Genomic DNA, 13739 nt, shown 5'->3' on the forward strand with positions numbered 1-13739 from the left:
GGGCGATCCCCGTGGTATTGCTGCTGATGGCTTGGGTGGCTCCGTGATCCGTTTATCTATTGTTTGTTAGCCGTTAGTCGTTGTGGGTTGATGGCTACTTAACTTGTACCCCTTCACCTATTTCCTTGTCATTGTCATGAGTGCCATTGCGCTGATTACTTTAGCTCAACGGCACTCATGACATACTGCCCCCTTTCCGAATAGTGTTCTCCCCCGGGTTTCTGGGTTTCCCCCATGGAGCTGTCAAAACGCCATTTTTTTTTTTTTTTTTTTTTTTTTTCAAAGTTCCCGCCGGAGTAGTTGTCGCCCCTCCCTTTGCTTCTCCCTCTACCACGTGCCTTCCCAGGGTGTGTCCATGGTGCGCATGCTCGGGTTCTGACCTGGCGTGCGCATGCTCCAACCACACCCTGTTTGTTTGGCTCAGTTCGGCGAGGCGAGAGGCGTGGCTGGTCGGGTGCTGCTCAGCTCCAGGTAGGGCCCTTTTTTGCTTATTTGGAGTGCGTCGCCTTTGTTGTGTCTCCTGGGCGTTGCCCCCAGGTTGCCCTGTTGACTTGCTTGCCACTCCCCCGCGGCCAGGGGGCGGGGGGAGGGTGCTGGCGATCGTTTGTCACCACCCCGTGGGCCCGGGGCGGGGGGAGTGAGTCCCGGGGGGGGGAAGGTCCACCCAAGTCGCGGGCTTGGGGGGGGGCCCCTTCCCTTGGGGCACGGGAGGCGGGGGGAGGCCTGCGGGGGGGGGGTTGGTTTTGCTGACCTTGATTGCGGTTTGTCGGGGTATGCCCGGTGGAAAGCTCTGGTCAGGTCAGGCGCTTTAACGTTGTGCGCCGCCACCCATTCCGGGTGGGGGAAGTGTTTCCACCTGACCAGATAGTGTAGGGTTCCTCGTTGCTTGCGTGAGTCGAGGATGTCCCTTATCTCGAAGTGGTGTTGCCCGTCGATCATAAGCGGTGCGGGCTGAGGCGTGCTTGGGTGCCATCGGGAGGTGGTTGCCGGTTTTAGGAGGCTGGTGTGGAACACCGGGTGGAGCCTCCGGAGGTTGTGTGGCAGGTCCAGGCGTATTGCTACCGGGTTCACTATTTGCGTGACTCGGAACGGCCCGATGTACTTAGGCCCCAGTTTTTTCGAGGGTTGGGTTGACTTTAGGAACTTGGTGGAGAGATAGGCCATGTCCCCCGCCTGGAACGTCGGTTGTTGGCGCCGGTGCTTGTCGGCCTGCTCTTTGTAAGCAGCCTGTGCCTCCTTCAGCGCCGCCGTGATTACTGGCCATGCTTCCGCGATCTTCCGTCCCCAGTCGCTGGCGTCCACCTGGGGTTCCGGGGGTTGAGGTAGCTCCGGTATGGGGACGAAGTCGCGCCCCGAGACTACTTCGAACGGGGTTTTTCCCGTGCTCGTGTGGACGGCGTTGTTGTATGCGACTTCGGCGAACGGGAGCAGTTCGGCCCAGTCGTCCTGGTGGTAGTTCGTATAGGATCGTATAAATTGCTCTAAGGTGGCATTAAGAACCTCAGTGGCTCCGTCCGTCTGCGGATGCCAAGCCGTAGACAGGGCCTGTTGGGTCCCCGTCAGCTTCAAGAAGGCCCGCCAGAATTTGGAGGTGAACTGTGTGCCCCTGTCGGTCACCACACGTGCGGGACATCCGTGTAGCCTGTACACGTGGATGAGGAAGAGTTTGGCTAGTTGTTGTGAGGATGGGACTGACGTGCAGGGGATGAAGTGGGCCTGCTTTGAGAAGTAGTCCTTCACCACCCAAATGGCCGTTTTCTTCTGGCTGGGTGGGAGGTCCACTATAAAATCCATAGAGATTTCCTCCCATGGGCGGGAGGGTTCTGCCACCCGTTGCAATAGCCCCGCGGGTTTGCCTGGTGCCCGTTTGGCCCGAGCGCACGTTGGGCAGGACGCCACGTAGGTTTTTACGTCTCGCCTGAGCGCGGGCCACCAGAATTGCCGCCGTGTTAGGTGTAGGGTCTTGAGGAACCCAAAGTGTCCCGCTTGCTTGGCGTCGTGTGACCTATGCAAGATCGCCTGGCGTTGCGAGTCCGGGACGTAGATTCTGCCTTCCCCCCATGCTAGGTCTTGCGCCATCGTTACCTTGTCGGGGTTTGCCAGGAACCAGGGGTCGGTTTTGAGGGCGGCGGCGAGGTCCGTGCGCATTCCCCCTGGTAGTTGCGGTTGCCTTCTTTCCGTCGCCGGTTGTCCCGCCGTCGGCTGCGCCGTAGCGTCGAGCTGCCTCCGTGCGCCGCTTCGGGTGGTCACGGCCATCCCCAGTTGCGAGGCGGATAGGACCGTCCCAATGGTGTCTGGGGCGGGCTCTTCGTCTTGGGGCAGCCGGGAGAGGGCGTCGGCCAGGAAGTTCTTCTTGCCCGGCATGAACTTCAACTGGAAATCAAAGCGGCTGAAGAATTGTGCCCATCGGACCTGTTTTGGGCTAAGGCGTCTAGGCGTTCGTAGGGCCTCGAGGTTCCGGTGGTCCGTCCAGACCTCGAATGGTTGGGTGGCTCCCTCGAGTAGGTGACGCCATGCTTCTAGTGCCGATTTCACCGCAAAGGCTTCTTTCTCCCAGACGTGCCATCGCCTCTCTGTCTCGGAGAACTTCCTTGACAGGTAGGCGCATGGTTTCAGGAGCCCCGTGGAGTCTTTTTGTAGGAGGATGGCTCCCAGGGAGAAGTCTGAGGCGTCGGCTTGGACCACGAACGGCCGTTCTGGGTCCGGGTGCGCGAGGATTGGCTCCGTCGTGAACAGCGCTTTCAGCTTGTCGAATGCGGTCTGGCACGCGGGAGTCCAATTCAGCACTGTGCCTGGGTTCTTGGCGCGTCTGGTGTCCCCCACCCCTTTGGTTTTGAGGAGGTCCGTTAAGGGTAGGGCTATCTCAGCGAACCCCCGGGCGAAGGACCTGTAGAAATTCGCGAATCCCAGGAAGCTCTGTAGTTGCCGTCTGTTGCGGGGCCGCTCCCAGTTTAGTACCGCTTCGACTTTTGCGGGGTCCATCTCGATGCCGTCCCCGGAGATTCGATACCCCAAATAGTCTAGGCGGTCTTTGTGAAACTCGCACTTTGTGGGCTTTGCATAGAGCTGCGCCCTTCTGAGCTTGTCGAGGACTTGCCTGACTAAGGTTACGTGTTCCTCGTATGTTTTTGTGTAAATAAGGACGTCGTCGATGTAGACCAGGACCCCTTTAAACAGATGTTCATGCAGTACCTCATTGATGAGCTGCATGAACACCCCAGGGGCCCCCGCGAGTCCGAAGGGCAGTACCTTGTACTGGAAAGCGCCTAGGGGGCAGTTGAACGCCGTCTTCCATTCGTCCCCCTCCCTGATTCGGATGCGATAGTACGCCTCGCGCAGGTCCAATTTGGAAAAGACTTTGCCCGTGGACAGGTGGGCGAGCATGTCCTTCACCAGGGGTAAGGGGTATTTGTTGGACAGGGAAGCCGCGTTTAGGCCCCGGTAGTCGGTACAGAGCCGTAGGGTCCCGTCTTTCTTCTCCCGGAATAGGACGGGGGCTCCGACCGGTGAGCATGCTGGCTCTATAAATCCCCTGTCTAGGTTTTTATCGATGAACTCCCGGAGGGTTGCCATCTCCTTCGGGGTCATCGAATAGATCTTTGGTCTAGGTAGGGGGACGTCGGGCAGTAGGTCGATTCGGCAATCCGTCTTGCGGTGGGGGGGTAGTTGGTCTGCCTCTGCTTCTCCGAAGACCTCGGAGAAGTCGGCGTATTGTTCCGGTAGGTCTGCAGTGGTAGCGGCGTTGTCTTGTGTGGTCGCCTCCGCTCGTCCTACCGTGGGGTTGCTTTTGCCAGCTGGTACTGGTGCTCGATACTCGCCGTCGCCGAATGTGAAGGTGCGGGTCGCCCAGTTGATCCGCGGGTTGTTTTTCGCGAGCCATGGCATCCCCAGGACTGCAATGGGCCGTCCGATGGGCGTGACTACGAACGATGTGCGCTCGGTGTGAGTGCCCATTTGCAGGGTGACCGGCTCGGTTTGTAGCGTGGCTGGTTTCCCCCCCGCTGTGGAGCCGTCCAGCTGGTGGAATGCCAGCGGCGTGGGGAGGGGGAAGCAGCGGAGTTCGAGTTTGGCGACTAGGTCGGGGTGGATAAGGTTTTTTGAGCACCCCGAGTCCACTAGTGCCGCGGCCGTGGTGGCTCCGTTGCCGGCAGAGAGTTGAATTGCTGCCAATATTACGGAGCTTTTGTCGTTTCGTTGAGGTGGTTCGCGTTGCTGTCCCGCCGCCTGCCTCGCCACGCGTTTCAGGGCAAGCGGGGAGCATTTCCCGCCGGCTGGTCGGGGTCGGTATTGTCCTCTTCTCCCCAGTAAGCGTCCCAGCCCTCTTCCGGTGTCGCTGTGGCCACGGTCATTCGGCGGTGAGGGGGCGGCCCCGGGTTGGGTGGTTTGGGGCTAATTTTCGGGGCGGGCTTGGGCGCGCTGGTCGGCGGTCGGTTGGCGAAGCAGTCCGCCGTCTTGTGCCCTAATTTGCCACACCTCCCGCAGGGCTCCCGGTTGAACTTCTTTTTAGGGTATATGGGGCCGGCCATCCCCCCGTGTGGTGCGGGTACCTTTTTCCCGACGTAGTTTGTGTCTTCCGTGGTTGTCATAAGGAAGGTGCGGTGCGCGTGTTCGGCTTTCCCCGCGAGGTGGATCCACCCGTGTAACGTTTCTGGGTCGTCGCGGTAGAGGGCCCATTGGAGAACGTCGCGGTTGAGCCCCTTTTTGAAGATTTCCAGCAGGGTGGTCTCAGACCAGTCGCAGACCTTTCCCGCGAGGGCTTTGAACTCCAGGGCGTAGTCAGGGACCGTGCGTGCGCCCTGTTTAAGTCTCTGGAGTGCGCTTTTCGCCCGTACTTTGGCTAGGGGGTCTTCGAAATAGTTTTTCATCTCGTTGATGAAAGCAGGGAAGGTGGCGAGGGCGGGGGAGCTGGACTCGTACAGTTGGACGTACCAGTCCGCCGCCCTGTCTTGGAGTTTGATTGCCACGGCGCCGATCTTGTCGGCCTCGGAGTCATAGGAGTGTCCGTGCCTCCCCATGAACTCCCTAGCGTTGGTGACGAAAAACGAGAGTTTTGAGGGGGTCCCATCGAAGAAGATGGGGAAGTCCTTTGGGGCCCGGGCGTTTTGCGCGGCCCCGCCTCTCGCTTCCCGGGATGTGGTGTCGGCCGCCTGTGCCGTCTGCTGGCTTTCCGCTGGCTCGTGTGGGTTCGGTGCTTCGCTCGGGGTGTGGGCTTGTGCGGGGACGTCATTGGGTGGCGCGGGGGGCATAAGCGCCTGGAGCATGGTCCGGAGTTCCGTCAGCTGAGCCCGCATGGCCGCGAGTTCAGCTCGTGCCTCCTCGTCCACAGCCCGCACCGCCGCTGGGGCCGGTTCCGTTGGCGCGTCCTCGGGGGGGGGGGGTTCATCGTCCCTCCGCCGCGGGTCCGCTTCCTCCTCCGTCTGATGGGTGTCTCCGTCGTCCTCCTCCGTGTCGAGCACCGTGGGGCTGTCGCTCCACGCCCGTTGCTGGGGTGCGATGTGGGGCGCGGGGTCCTCCGCTGGTTTCGGAAGTCGTGCTGCTCCCTCCCGCGGTCGGGTTGCCTCCGTCGCCATCTCCCCTTGGGGTTGGAGCTGAGGCTCGGGTCGGGTGGGGCGGGCGTCCATGGCTCCGGGAGTCCGCGGTGCCTCTGGCCTCGGTCGGTCCTCCTCTGTCTCTTGCCGCGCGGCTCGCCCTCCTTGCCCGCGCCGTTCCGGCCTCATCTTGCTGGTCTTCTCGCCGTCTACTCCTCCCGCGGCTCGTTGTCGTCCGGTGGGGCTCGGCGAGGCTGAGTTTATGACTCTCAGCTTTATGTCATGCGCTGCCTACCTCTGAATAACGTTCAGACACTGGGTTGCAAAGCAGGCTCTGGTTTATTTCAGGATAGGTACAACGTTGTTAGAAAAAGCTGAGAGTGACAGGAGCGCGCCGGTGCGGGGTTTAAATACCCCGCGCCGGTCAGCGCCCCCTCGCTCTCGGTCACGTCACCCCCCTTTGTCCCATGCGTTGCCCTGCCATTGGTTGAGGGTTTCTAGGATCGCCCATCCTCAGGTTTTCATTCTTCTGCTGATTGCTTTCAGCTGGGCGATCCCCGTGGTATTGCTGCTGATGGCTTGGGTGGCTCCGTGATCCGTTTATCTATTGTTTGTTAGCCGTTAGTCGTTGTGGGTTGATGGCTACTTAACTTGTACCCCTTCACCTATTTCCTTGTCATTGTCATGAGTGCCATTGCGCTGATTACTTTAGCTCAACGGCACTCATGACAGTAACTGTGAATGGCCACTGTACGAGGCAGTCGCTAAATTAGGACTACCTGTGCCAATTATGGATCCATACATGGTTTGCCCAAAATCCCAAGAGAGCTTTCAGTCACTCCCTGGTAACAGTGGCAACAAATTTGCCAGTTTGGTCTAGTGGTTAAGGCACTGGGCTAGAAACCAGGAGACTGTGAGTCCTAGTCCCGCCTTAGGCATGAAAGCCAGCTGGGTGACCTTGGGCCAGTCACTCTCTCTCAGCCCAACTCACCTTACAGGGTTGCTGTTGTGGGGAAAATAGGAGGAGGAAGGCGTATTAGGTATGTTCGCCGCCTTATTTATAAAAATAATAAAGGTGGGATAATTAATTAATTAATTAAAAAATTACCTTTGGGCCATTATTCAGAACCTCAGCACAATATGGATCTGACAAAGCTTTGTATCTGGCGTGCATACCTAAATAATTCAAACTTTGGGATAAACTGAAATTTCTTCTACAATAAAGACATCCATACCAATTCTTAACATTTCACAAGGGCATTACAAATATACCGCACTCTCATATTCATCAGCTTTTGCCAGTGATCAAACATCACCTTCAATTAAATCCATTTAGTAATAAACACCAGCATTTATCAAGGTGTGTTCATATATGTTTAGAGCAACTTCTGTAACTGACTCAATTCTGGTATTTGCTTAAGGTGATTCTTAAGATTTACTAAATTTCTGAGATTATTGATTTGTCTCACATTCAGGATTAGCAGTAGATATCAACATTCATCAAAAGAAATTTGCTTAATTTAAAGAAATATAAAGGAAACAGGAAAATAACTCCATGAAGAAAGACACTTAAAAACATGATAGAATATCTTTAATATGCTTTTACTTCCTTGATAAATATACAAAACAATTACCAACACGATAGCTAATTTTTTTAAAAAAAATTACCAATACACTGTATTTATAAATTTGGTGTAAAAGTTTAGTCAAATGATAAAAATACAACTTTTTGAAACACATTATCAATGCTATTTAATTGATTCACATTGGCTTGGCAATTGGCAGAGGTGCACAGCCACAAACTTCCTTCATATTAGAGGGCTAATTTTCCTAGCTTCTCCTAAAAAATCATATGCAATTTCCATGACATCAAAAGCTTTGTGAGGGCTTTCCAATGACAACAGAGAAGACAGACCCCCCTTTTCTTGATTTTTCTTCAGGAATTCAGCAATTATTCGCCAGCGAGTGCCTTCAGATTCTTCTTCTGCCCACTTGTACTCTGGGAGGAACACAGACTGAAGAAGCGGATAGACAGTGTCATGGTATACCAGGACAAACATCGATTTCAGAAATTCCCGGTCTCTCTAATTAAGAGGAAGAGGAAGCAGAATACTTAAAATGTACTATTCTCTGATGACATCAGAAAACTTTTATCTTTTTTGCATAAAAATCATCACTCTACCTGATGAGAAATTACCCATTTTTATACTGCCGCCTACCACTCTGCGCCACAGGCTCATATATTACAAAAACATTTGCAAATCAATAGGAAACTGGTTCTGTGCTTTCTCAAGTTTATAATGTGTAAATATCTATTTTAAAAAATGGCTATTTCTGAACAAATGACAAAGGAAAGATACATTATCCTTAATTACCCAGTGTCTGAAACGTGAATGGTAAAAAAGCTGAGCCTCAAAGAACTAAAAGCCAAAGATGTACTGCAGTAAATTAGATTGTACTGAAGGGGACAAGACAAGAGTATCCCCTTTCTCCTCCTTCATTTTTGCTGGCACTAAAACCACTGGCAATTCAACTACACCAGGATAACAGAATTTTGGGAATTAAACTAATTACACAAGAAGACACATTGAAATTATTTATGTTGATATTGTTCTTACAATTGTTCAGCATAGAGACACTTTAACATTGCTGATAGAACATATAAACAATATGTTTTGGTGTCAGGTTACTGGATCAATATAGAGAAAACTCAATTGCTGATACGGAATTTGACAAAGGAAGAAAAACAATGTGCATGTCAAACAACCCGGTTTAACACTGATGATAAGAAGGTAAAACATTAAGGAATTTTCTTGAGAAGAAACAATAAAATTTATTCAAAAATAATTATTTGCCAACTTGGAAAAATGTAACAACAGATATTCTCAGATGGAAAAAACTAAAATTATCCTTGTTAGGAAGAACTGCAGGCATTAAAATGAATATTCTATCAAGAGTTAACTTCTTTTTTCAAATGATTCCAGTCCCCTTTTGAGAATAAGGTACTAAATAACTGGCCTGGACATGAATTGAATTATTTATGGCCTAACAAAAGGCAAAGAACCTTCAGGACCTAGGAGAACAAAGTGGCCTAGTAAACCCAAATTTCAGACTAAATTATCATGCCAGCTGTTTAATGTGGATTTCGGAATAGATCATATCTCATATAGTTCTATAACCCCTATAGAAGGGGCAGGTCTTCCAGCGGGGCTACATAAATATATTTGAACCATTACCAACAGAAATAAAAAAATATATAAGAGGGTATGCAATGTTAAGTACTCTACTGAACATTTATGATAAATACAGCAAAAGAGCAAGCCCAGGCTTTCCACTCTAGCTTCATTATTAAATGTTTATTTTCACGAAGATGAATACACTAAGGAGTTTGTTCAGTGGAAAGGCAATAACCTGTTTACACAGAAAGTTCTTATTGTTAATGGGACAAAGATAAAAACATCTGAATTTCTTATTCCACAATACTCTACTACATTCTATTGGTTTCAGTATCCCCAAATAAGCAGTGCTGCAGAAGAAAAAAAAACAGAAACAAGGGAGAATATTGAGAGATCTGACTGAATCTTGTAACATGCGATTGTGAACATCCATTAGGTATACTTTCTTATTTATGTATTTAAAAGATCTGTTTGGCTGCCCATCTTAGAACACAGCTCTGGCGGCTCACAACAATAAAACCAAAAAAGCAGATACCTAAACAAGTTAAAGGCAGTATGATAAATGGATGCTTGAACACAGTTATAGAGATGCAACAGTGGGAAATTCAATGGAAGGAGAATATTAAATTTATTTGGAATATAATACTTAGAACTGGTACAAGACATTCTACTGTTGGTATATTACTCCAGCCTTGATTGCTAAAATAATTATTTTTTTCAGAAAATGCTGGAAATGCAGCCAAGAGTCTGGATCCCTTTTTATATGTTATGGCAATGTTGTAAAGCTCAACAATACTGGAAAATGATTCACAATTGTATAGAACAGATCAAGACACGAAGTTGTAATTCCATTATAACCTGAGATATTCTTATTATATTTCACTAAACCGTATGTCCCTTCAAATTACACTGCATTAGCATTGTATATGCTAATGGCTGAAAGAATTCTATGTGCTTTTTACTGCAAAAGACCTTTGTCTCCCCCTTTGGAAGGAGGGAGCAGCAGCAACAGCTGAGCCTTACCCAAAAGTGGACACACATTAAGGATCCCTTATCTTTATTTGTAATGCTTCTTATCACAGACTAATGTGCTGCCCTACATTTAATTAAAGTAAAACTATAGCAGTAGATACCCTTATAAATTGGCTGAGGTTCTTCTTATTCATATACTTAATTACAGTAAACCAAGCCATCAATTTAACACTTGTATCACTTCCGCTTTGTACTGGCTTGGCTTGCCCTGCTATTACAAGTGCAGCTGGAAAAAAGAAAGGCATAACCTGAGCTTCAACTTGTGGGTCAGGTCCCACAAGTGGACTATGTTCCTCTCTAAGGTAGCCAACTATTTTTTTTTAATTCCTTGTATTTAACAGAGAGAGAGAAAGAGAGAGAGAGAGCGTGCGAAGGCAAAAAGACAGAGAAGGAAAGAAGAAAAGAGAGAGAAGGAAACTGAGAAATTTAAAAATGCATTTTAAAAATTAACAGCAGCTCCATCATCACAGGTTGGGGTTTTAGAATAGATTCTATTCAATAAAAACATCTGAATGAGATGGCCAAACTGACTTCCTGGCTATGTGATCATTGAAAACAATTCAGACATGTGCTGCATTATTCTGTGGAAAGAGATCCTTTGCATGCAACTAAAGTCAAAGCTACTTAGACATAAAGATCTGCTGGAGCAGCATGGACAAGGCACTAGGGATTGTGAAGACCCCTGTGCACCTAATGCACAATTTCTGCAGTACTCCTATCAGAGAAGCTGCGGTTGTGGGCGGGGGGTGGGAAGAAGGATGGGTTCTCGGGATTAGCACAAGACAAGAGTACAGGAGTGAAGCTACAGTCTTCTTCGGATGGGAGTTTTCTGCCCAATGAGACATAGAATCACAATTTCACTATAATTCTGTTTAAAGTATTATCCTGATATTGAAAAAGCTGCCTCACTTTCTTACCTTTTCTGATCTCTTCAGCGTACTTTCTTTCTCTGCCCAGGAACTCTAAAATAATAAATTTCAAAAGTTTACAGAATAAGTAAAGTTTTGTTTGTTAACTTTTCAAAGTTTTTGTATACAGGTACCGAGGGATTAAAAGGACTGTGGAGATATAATTCTTCACGTTCTGTTTGTTTTTTGCATTACACCAACAGAAAGTTGGGGTTTATTACAGGATTTTCAAATCTAGACCTGAGAGAGAGATGCTATTCCAAATCCTCTCTGAAAAGCTCAAAGAAAGAGAATGCACAATCTAGTTTCTGCTCTATTGCAGAAGAATATACAGTGAATATAGTTGTTCAGAATATAATTCAAAACTATATTTTGAATCCTAAATCCACTGATATTTCCTTTTTCAAAAAAAAAAAGGAGTTAGATCTATAGTTCTCATCAGTAAATTTTCCAGGTTTTTCTCAATGGATTCAATATTTATATTCAATTTAGGTCACTGGAGAAGTTACCAGAAATCATTCCTGCTACAATGAACTACTAGAAATTTAAGTTTCAGAGCTTTCATTTGAACAAGCCACACCCTGTAATTAAATTCTAACCCCTCCTAAGCCAACTTTTTCTAAATACTTGGGACACTTTGCTTCAACTTCTATTTACTTTACTTCCATAGTATTTCTCGAAACTTAACATCATAGGAGTAGCATCTTAGAACAATTGTTGATAGAAATATGTAAAGGAACTGAAACCTGTCATGTTGAATGATACATTTTAATCTGAACCCTACTTTCATATTAGCAATGCAATACTTTTTACCCACCCTGAGTGCATCCATAATATCAGGCTGTTCCATGAGTTTAGGAAAAGTTGCCAAAATTGGATTGCTGATCAAATCTGCAAGAGGAACCAAAAAATGTAGCACATACATATGGCTGATTTAGTGACATTTTATGTATGACAGAAGCAATTAAAGAAAACTGTACACATTACCCTTATATTTTAAAAGTGTTGACTTCCATCCACATCCACAAATGTATACAAATGAATACATCCACAAATGTATATAATAAAATAGTACAGGTAGTCCTCAGGTTACAATGGCAATTGGGACCAGAGATTGCTGTTGCTAAGCAATGTGGTTGTAAAGCATGTTGTCATGTGACTGCATCGCTTAGCGACAGCAATCCTAGCAGTCCCCGTTGCCATCATAACCCCAAGACACATGGGTTGTTAAACAGGAAGCGGCAGAAGTCCCAGGTAAGGAGCACAGGGTTGCCGCAGGGGGTGGGGGAGGCCGAGGAGGCTTGGGAGACCCAGCACAAGCCGCACATGAGTTGAAAGAGGCCAGGGAGGGCCTGGGAGAGTTGGTGGAGGCTGCACACGGTCCGGGTATGTGTGCTGTGGGCAGAAGTGACTTACTGGAGCAACTTCCGACCTTCCCTGCTGGCCTGCCCATTGACTTTGCTTGTGGGAAGCTGGCAAGGAAGGTCATAAATGGTGATCATGTGACTGCAGCTCCCTTCAATGTCGTAACTGCAAAATGGGCACCTGAGCACCTGGATCGCAATCACATGACCATGGGGGTGCTGTGATGGCCATAACTTTGGGGACCAGTCATACGTCCATTTTTTCAGCACTGCCATAACTTTGAACAGTCGCTGAATGAATGGATGTAAGCCAAGGACTACCTGTATGTTACAAGGTGGGGTGCATAGCTCTCTAATGTTCTACAACAATGAACAAATTTTATTTGAATAATCTTACTTGTACTTTCTTGACTAATGGGAAAACCATTATCCTTTAGCTTGTATACTTCTTCAAATAATTCTTAATTAAAAATTCTATCCAAGCATCTGTATCCTCTATTTAATATCTACAGATAGTTATTATAACATTATTCATATTAAGAAAACCTGCATAAAAATGAGTGCCTTGGGAAATATTATCTACAAAATTTAAAAACAGATGGATTGAAATTAATAGGATCAACCTATGACTGAAAACATACTGTATATGAAACACATATGAACAGAAAATCACCCATTCCTAATATAAAATAGGAAAGAGGGCAAGTATTGACAAATCTTTTACCAAGCTAAACAGGCAAATTGAGTGACTAATTTCTACACATAAATAAATAATATCCTGCAGCTAAACTTTATTTGTAGAAACACCTAATCACTATGTAACTTTAGCTGGCATATAGAAAAAAAGTGCATTTTGGAGCTACAATCAGAAAATTTACACTAAGCAAAAACAAAGGGCAATAAAATATGGGATTAAATATCTACTTATTCATGGATTTAATTATTTTTCCAGAATTTGCTGTAAGATGCAGTATTTGTCACAGCTTTTCTTCCTTGTCAGATATTAGTCCATCCCATCCTCCCGCTGAGCAAAAGAGCCCATTGTCCAAATACTGACCCTATGTAATGAATTTGTGGTATATTATAGTTGCTTTATTGCAATATAACTCCAGATCATTCACCCAACATAACAGTAATCTACTGGTAAAATATAAACAATACTGACATTTGCATAGTTCATACAATACTGTAGTTCTGCCAAAAGAAAAGATGATGAAAGAAATGAGTTGCTATGGAATCATAAGAAACTCTCAACCTGCAAAAACAAATCCCTCCCCTGCAAGAAATGGCACACTGCACAACAAATGCTAAATCCATGAGCAAGAAACACAAGCTATGTGGTTTAGAAGATCCACCTTAGTGGATCCATTTAAAAAAACACAAGAAAAATAAATTCATTTCATTTTACATTATCATTGTTACCAAACATGGATTTGAAGCAGAAAAAAAGAAAAAGATTTCCAGACATAGACCATCCCATGCATGGAAATGGAAGTACTAGGTGGCCTATTTCCAGACTAAAAGATGTATATTTGGTGCAGGCATGGACTTGGAATACATATTTGGTTTTGGCACAGACTCAAAACATTCATGTTCCAGAAAAAATGTGTTCTGGGGTGGGAGACAGTGGGGATGCCACTGGTAGCAGCTACAGAGATAACAGATGCTGAGAAGACTGAGATGGGATGGACAGGCCAGTCGGGTATGTTGTGCTTGAATTCAAGCAGAGCA

The 13739-nt window shown here is 47.4% G+C and overlaps 1 protein-coding gene across 2 annotated transcripts in view; it reads right to left on the reverse strand.

The window, feature by feature from the left end:
• Positions 1 to 7192: 7192 nt before the first annotated feature.
• Positions 7193 to 13739, reverse strand: part of NPHP1 (nephrocystin 1) — a 35947-nt gene continuing 29400 nt past the window's right edge. For both annotated transcript variants that reach the window (XM_063302115.1, XM_063302108.1), the window contains 3 exons: positions 11462 to 11535; positions 10654 to 10698; positions 7193 to 7612 (listed from right to left, as the gene is read on the reverse strand). In XM_063302115.1, coding sequence (XP_063158185.1) covers positions 7337 to 7612; positions 10654 to 10698; positions 11462 to 11535 — 395 coding nt within the window. In that variant the 3' untranslated portion in view covers positions 7193 to 7336. The remainder of the gene's footprint in view (positions 7613 to 10653; positions 10699 to 11461; positions 11536 to 13739) is intronic.

This window comes from Candoia aspera, chromosome 1 (genome assembly GCF_035149785.1).
Source record: "Candoia aspera isolate rCanAsp1 chromosome 1, rCanAsp1.hap2, whole genome shotgun sequence".
Classification (NCBI taxonomy): domain Eukaryota; kingdom Metazoa; phylum Chordata; class Lepidosauria; order Squamata; family Boidae; genus Candoia; species Candoia aspera.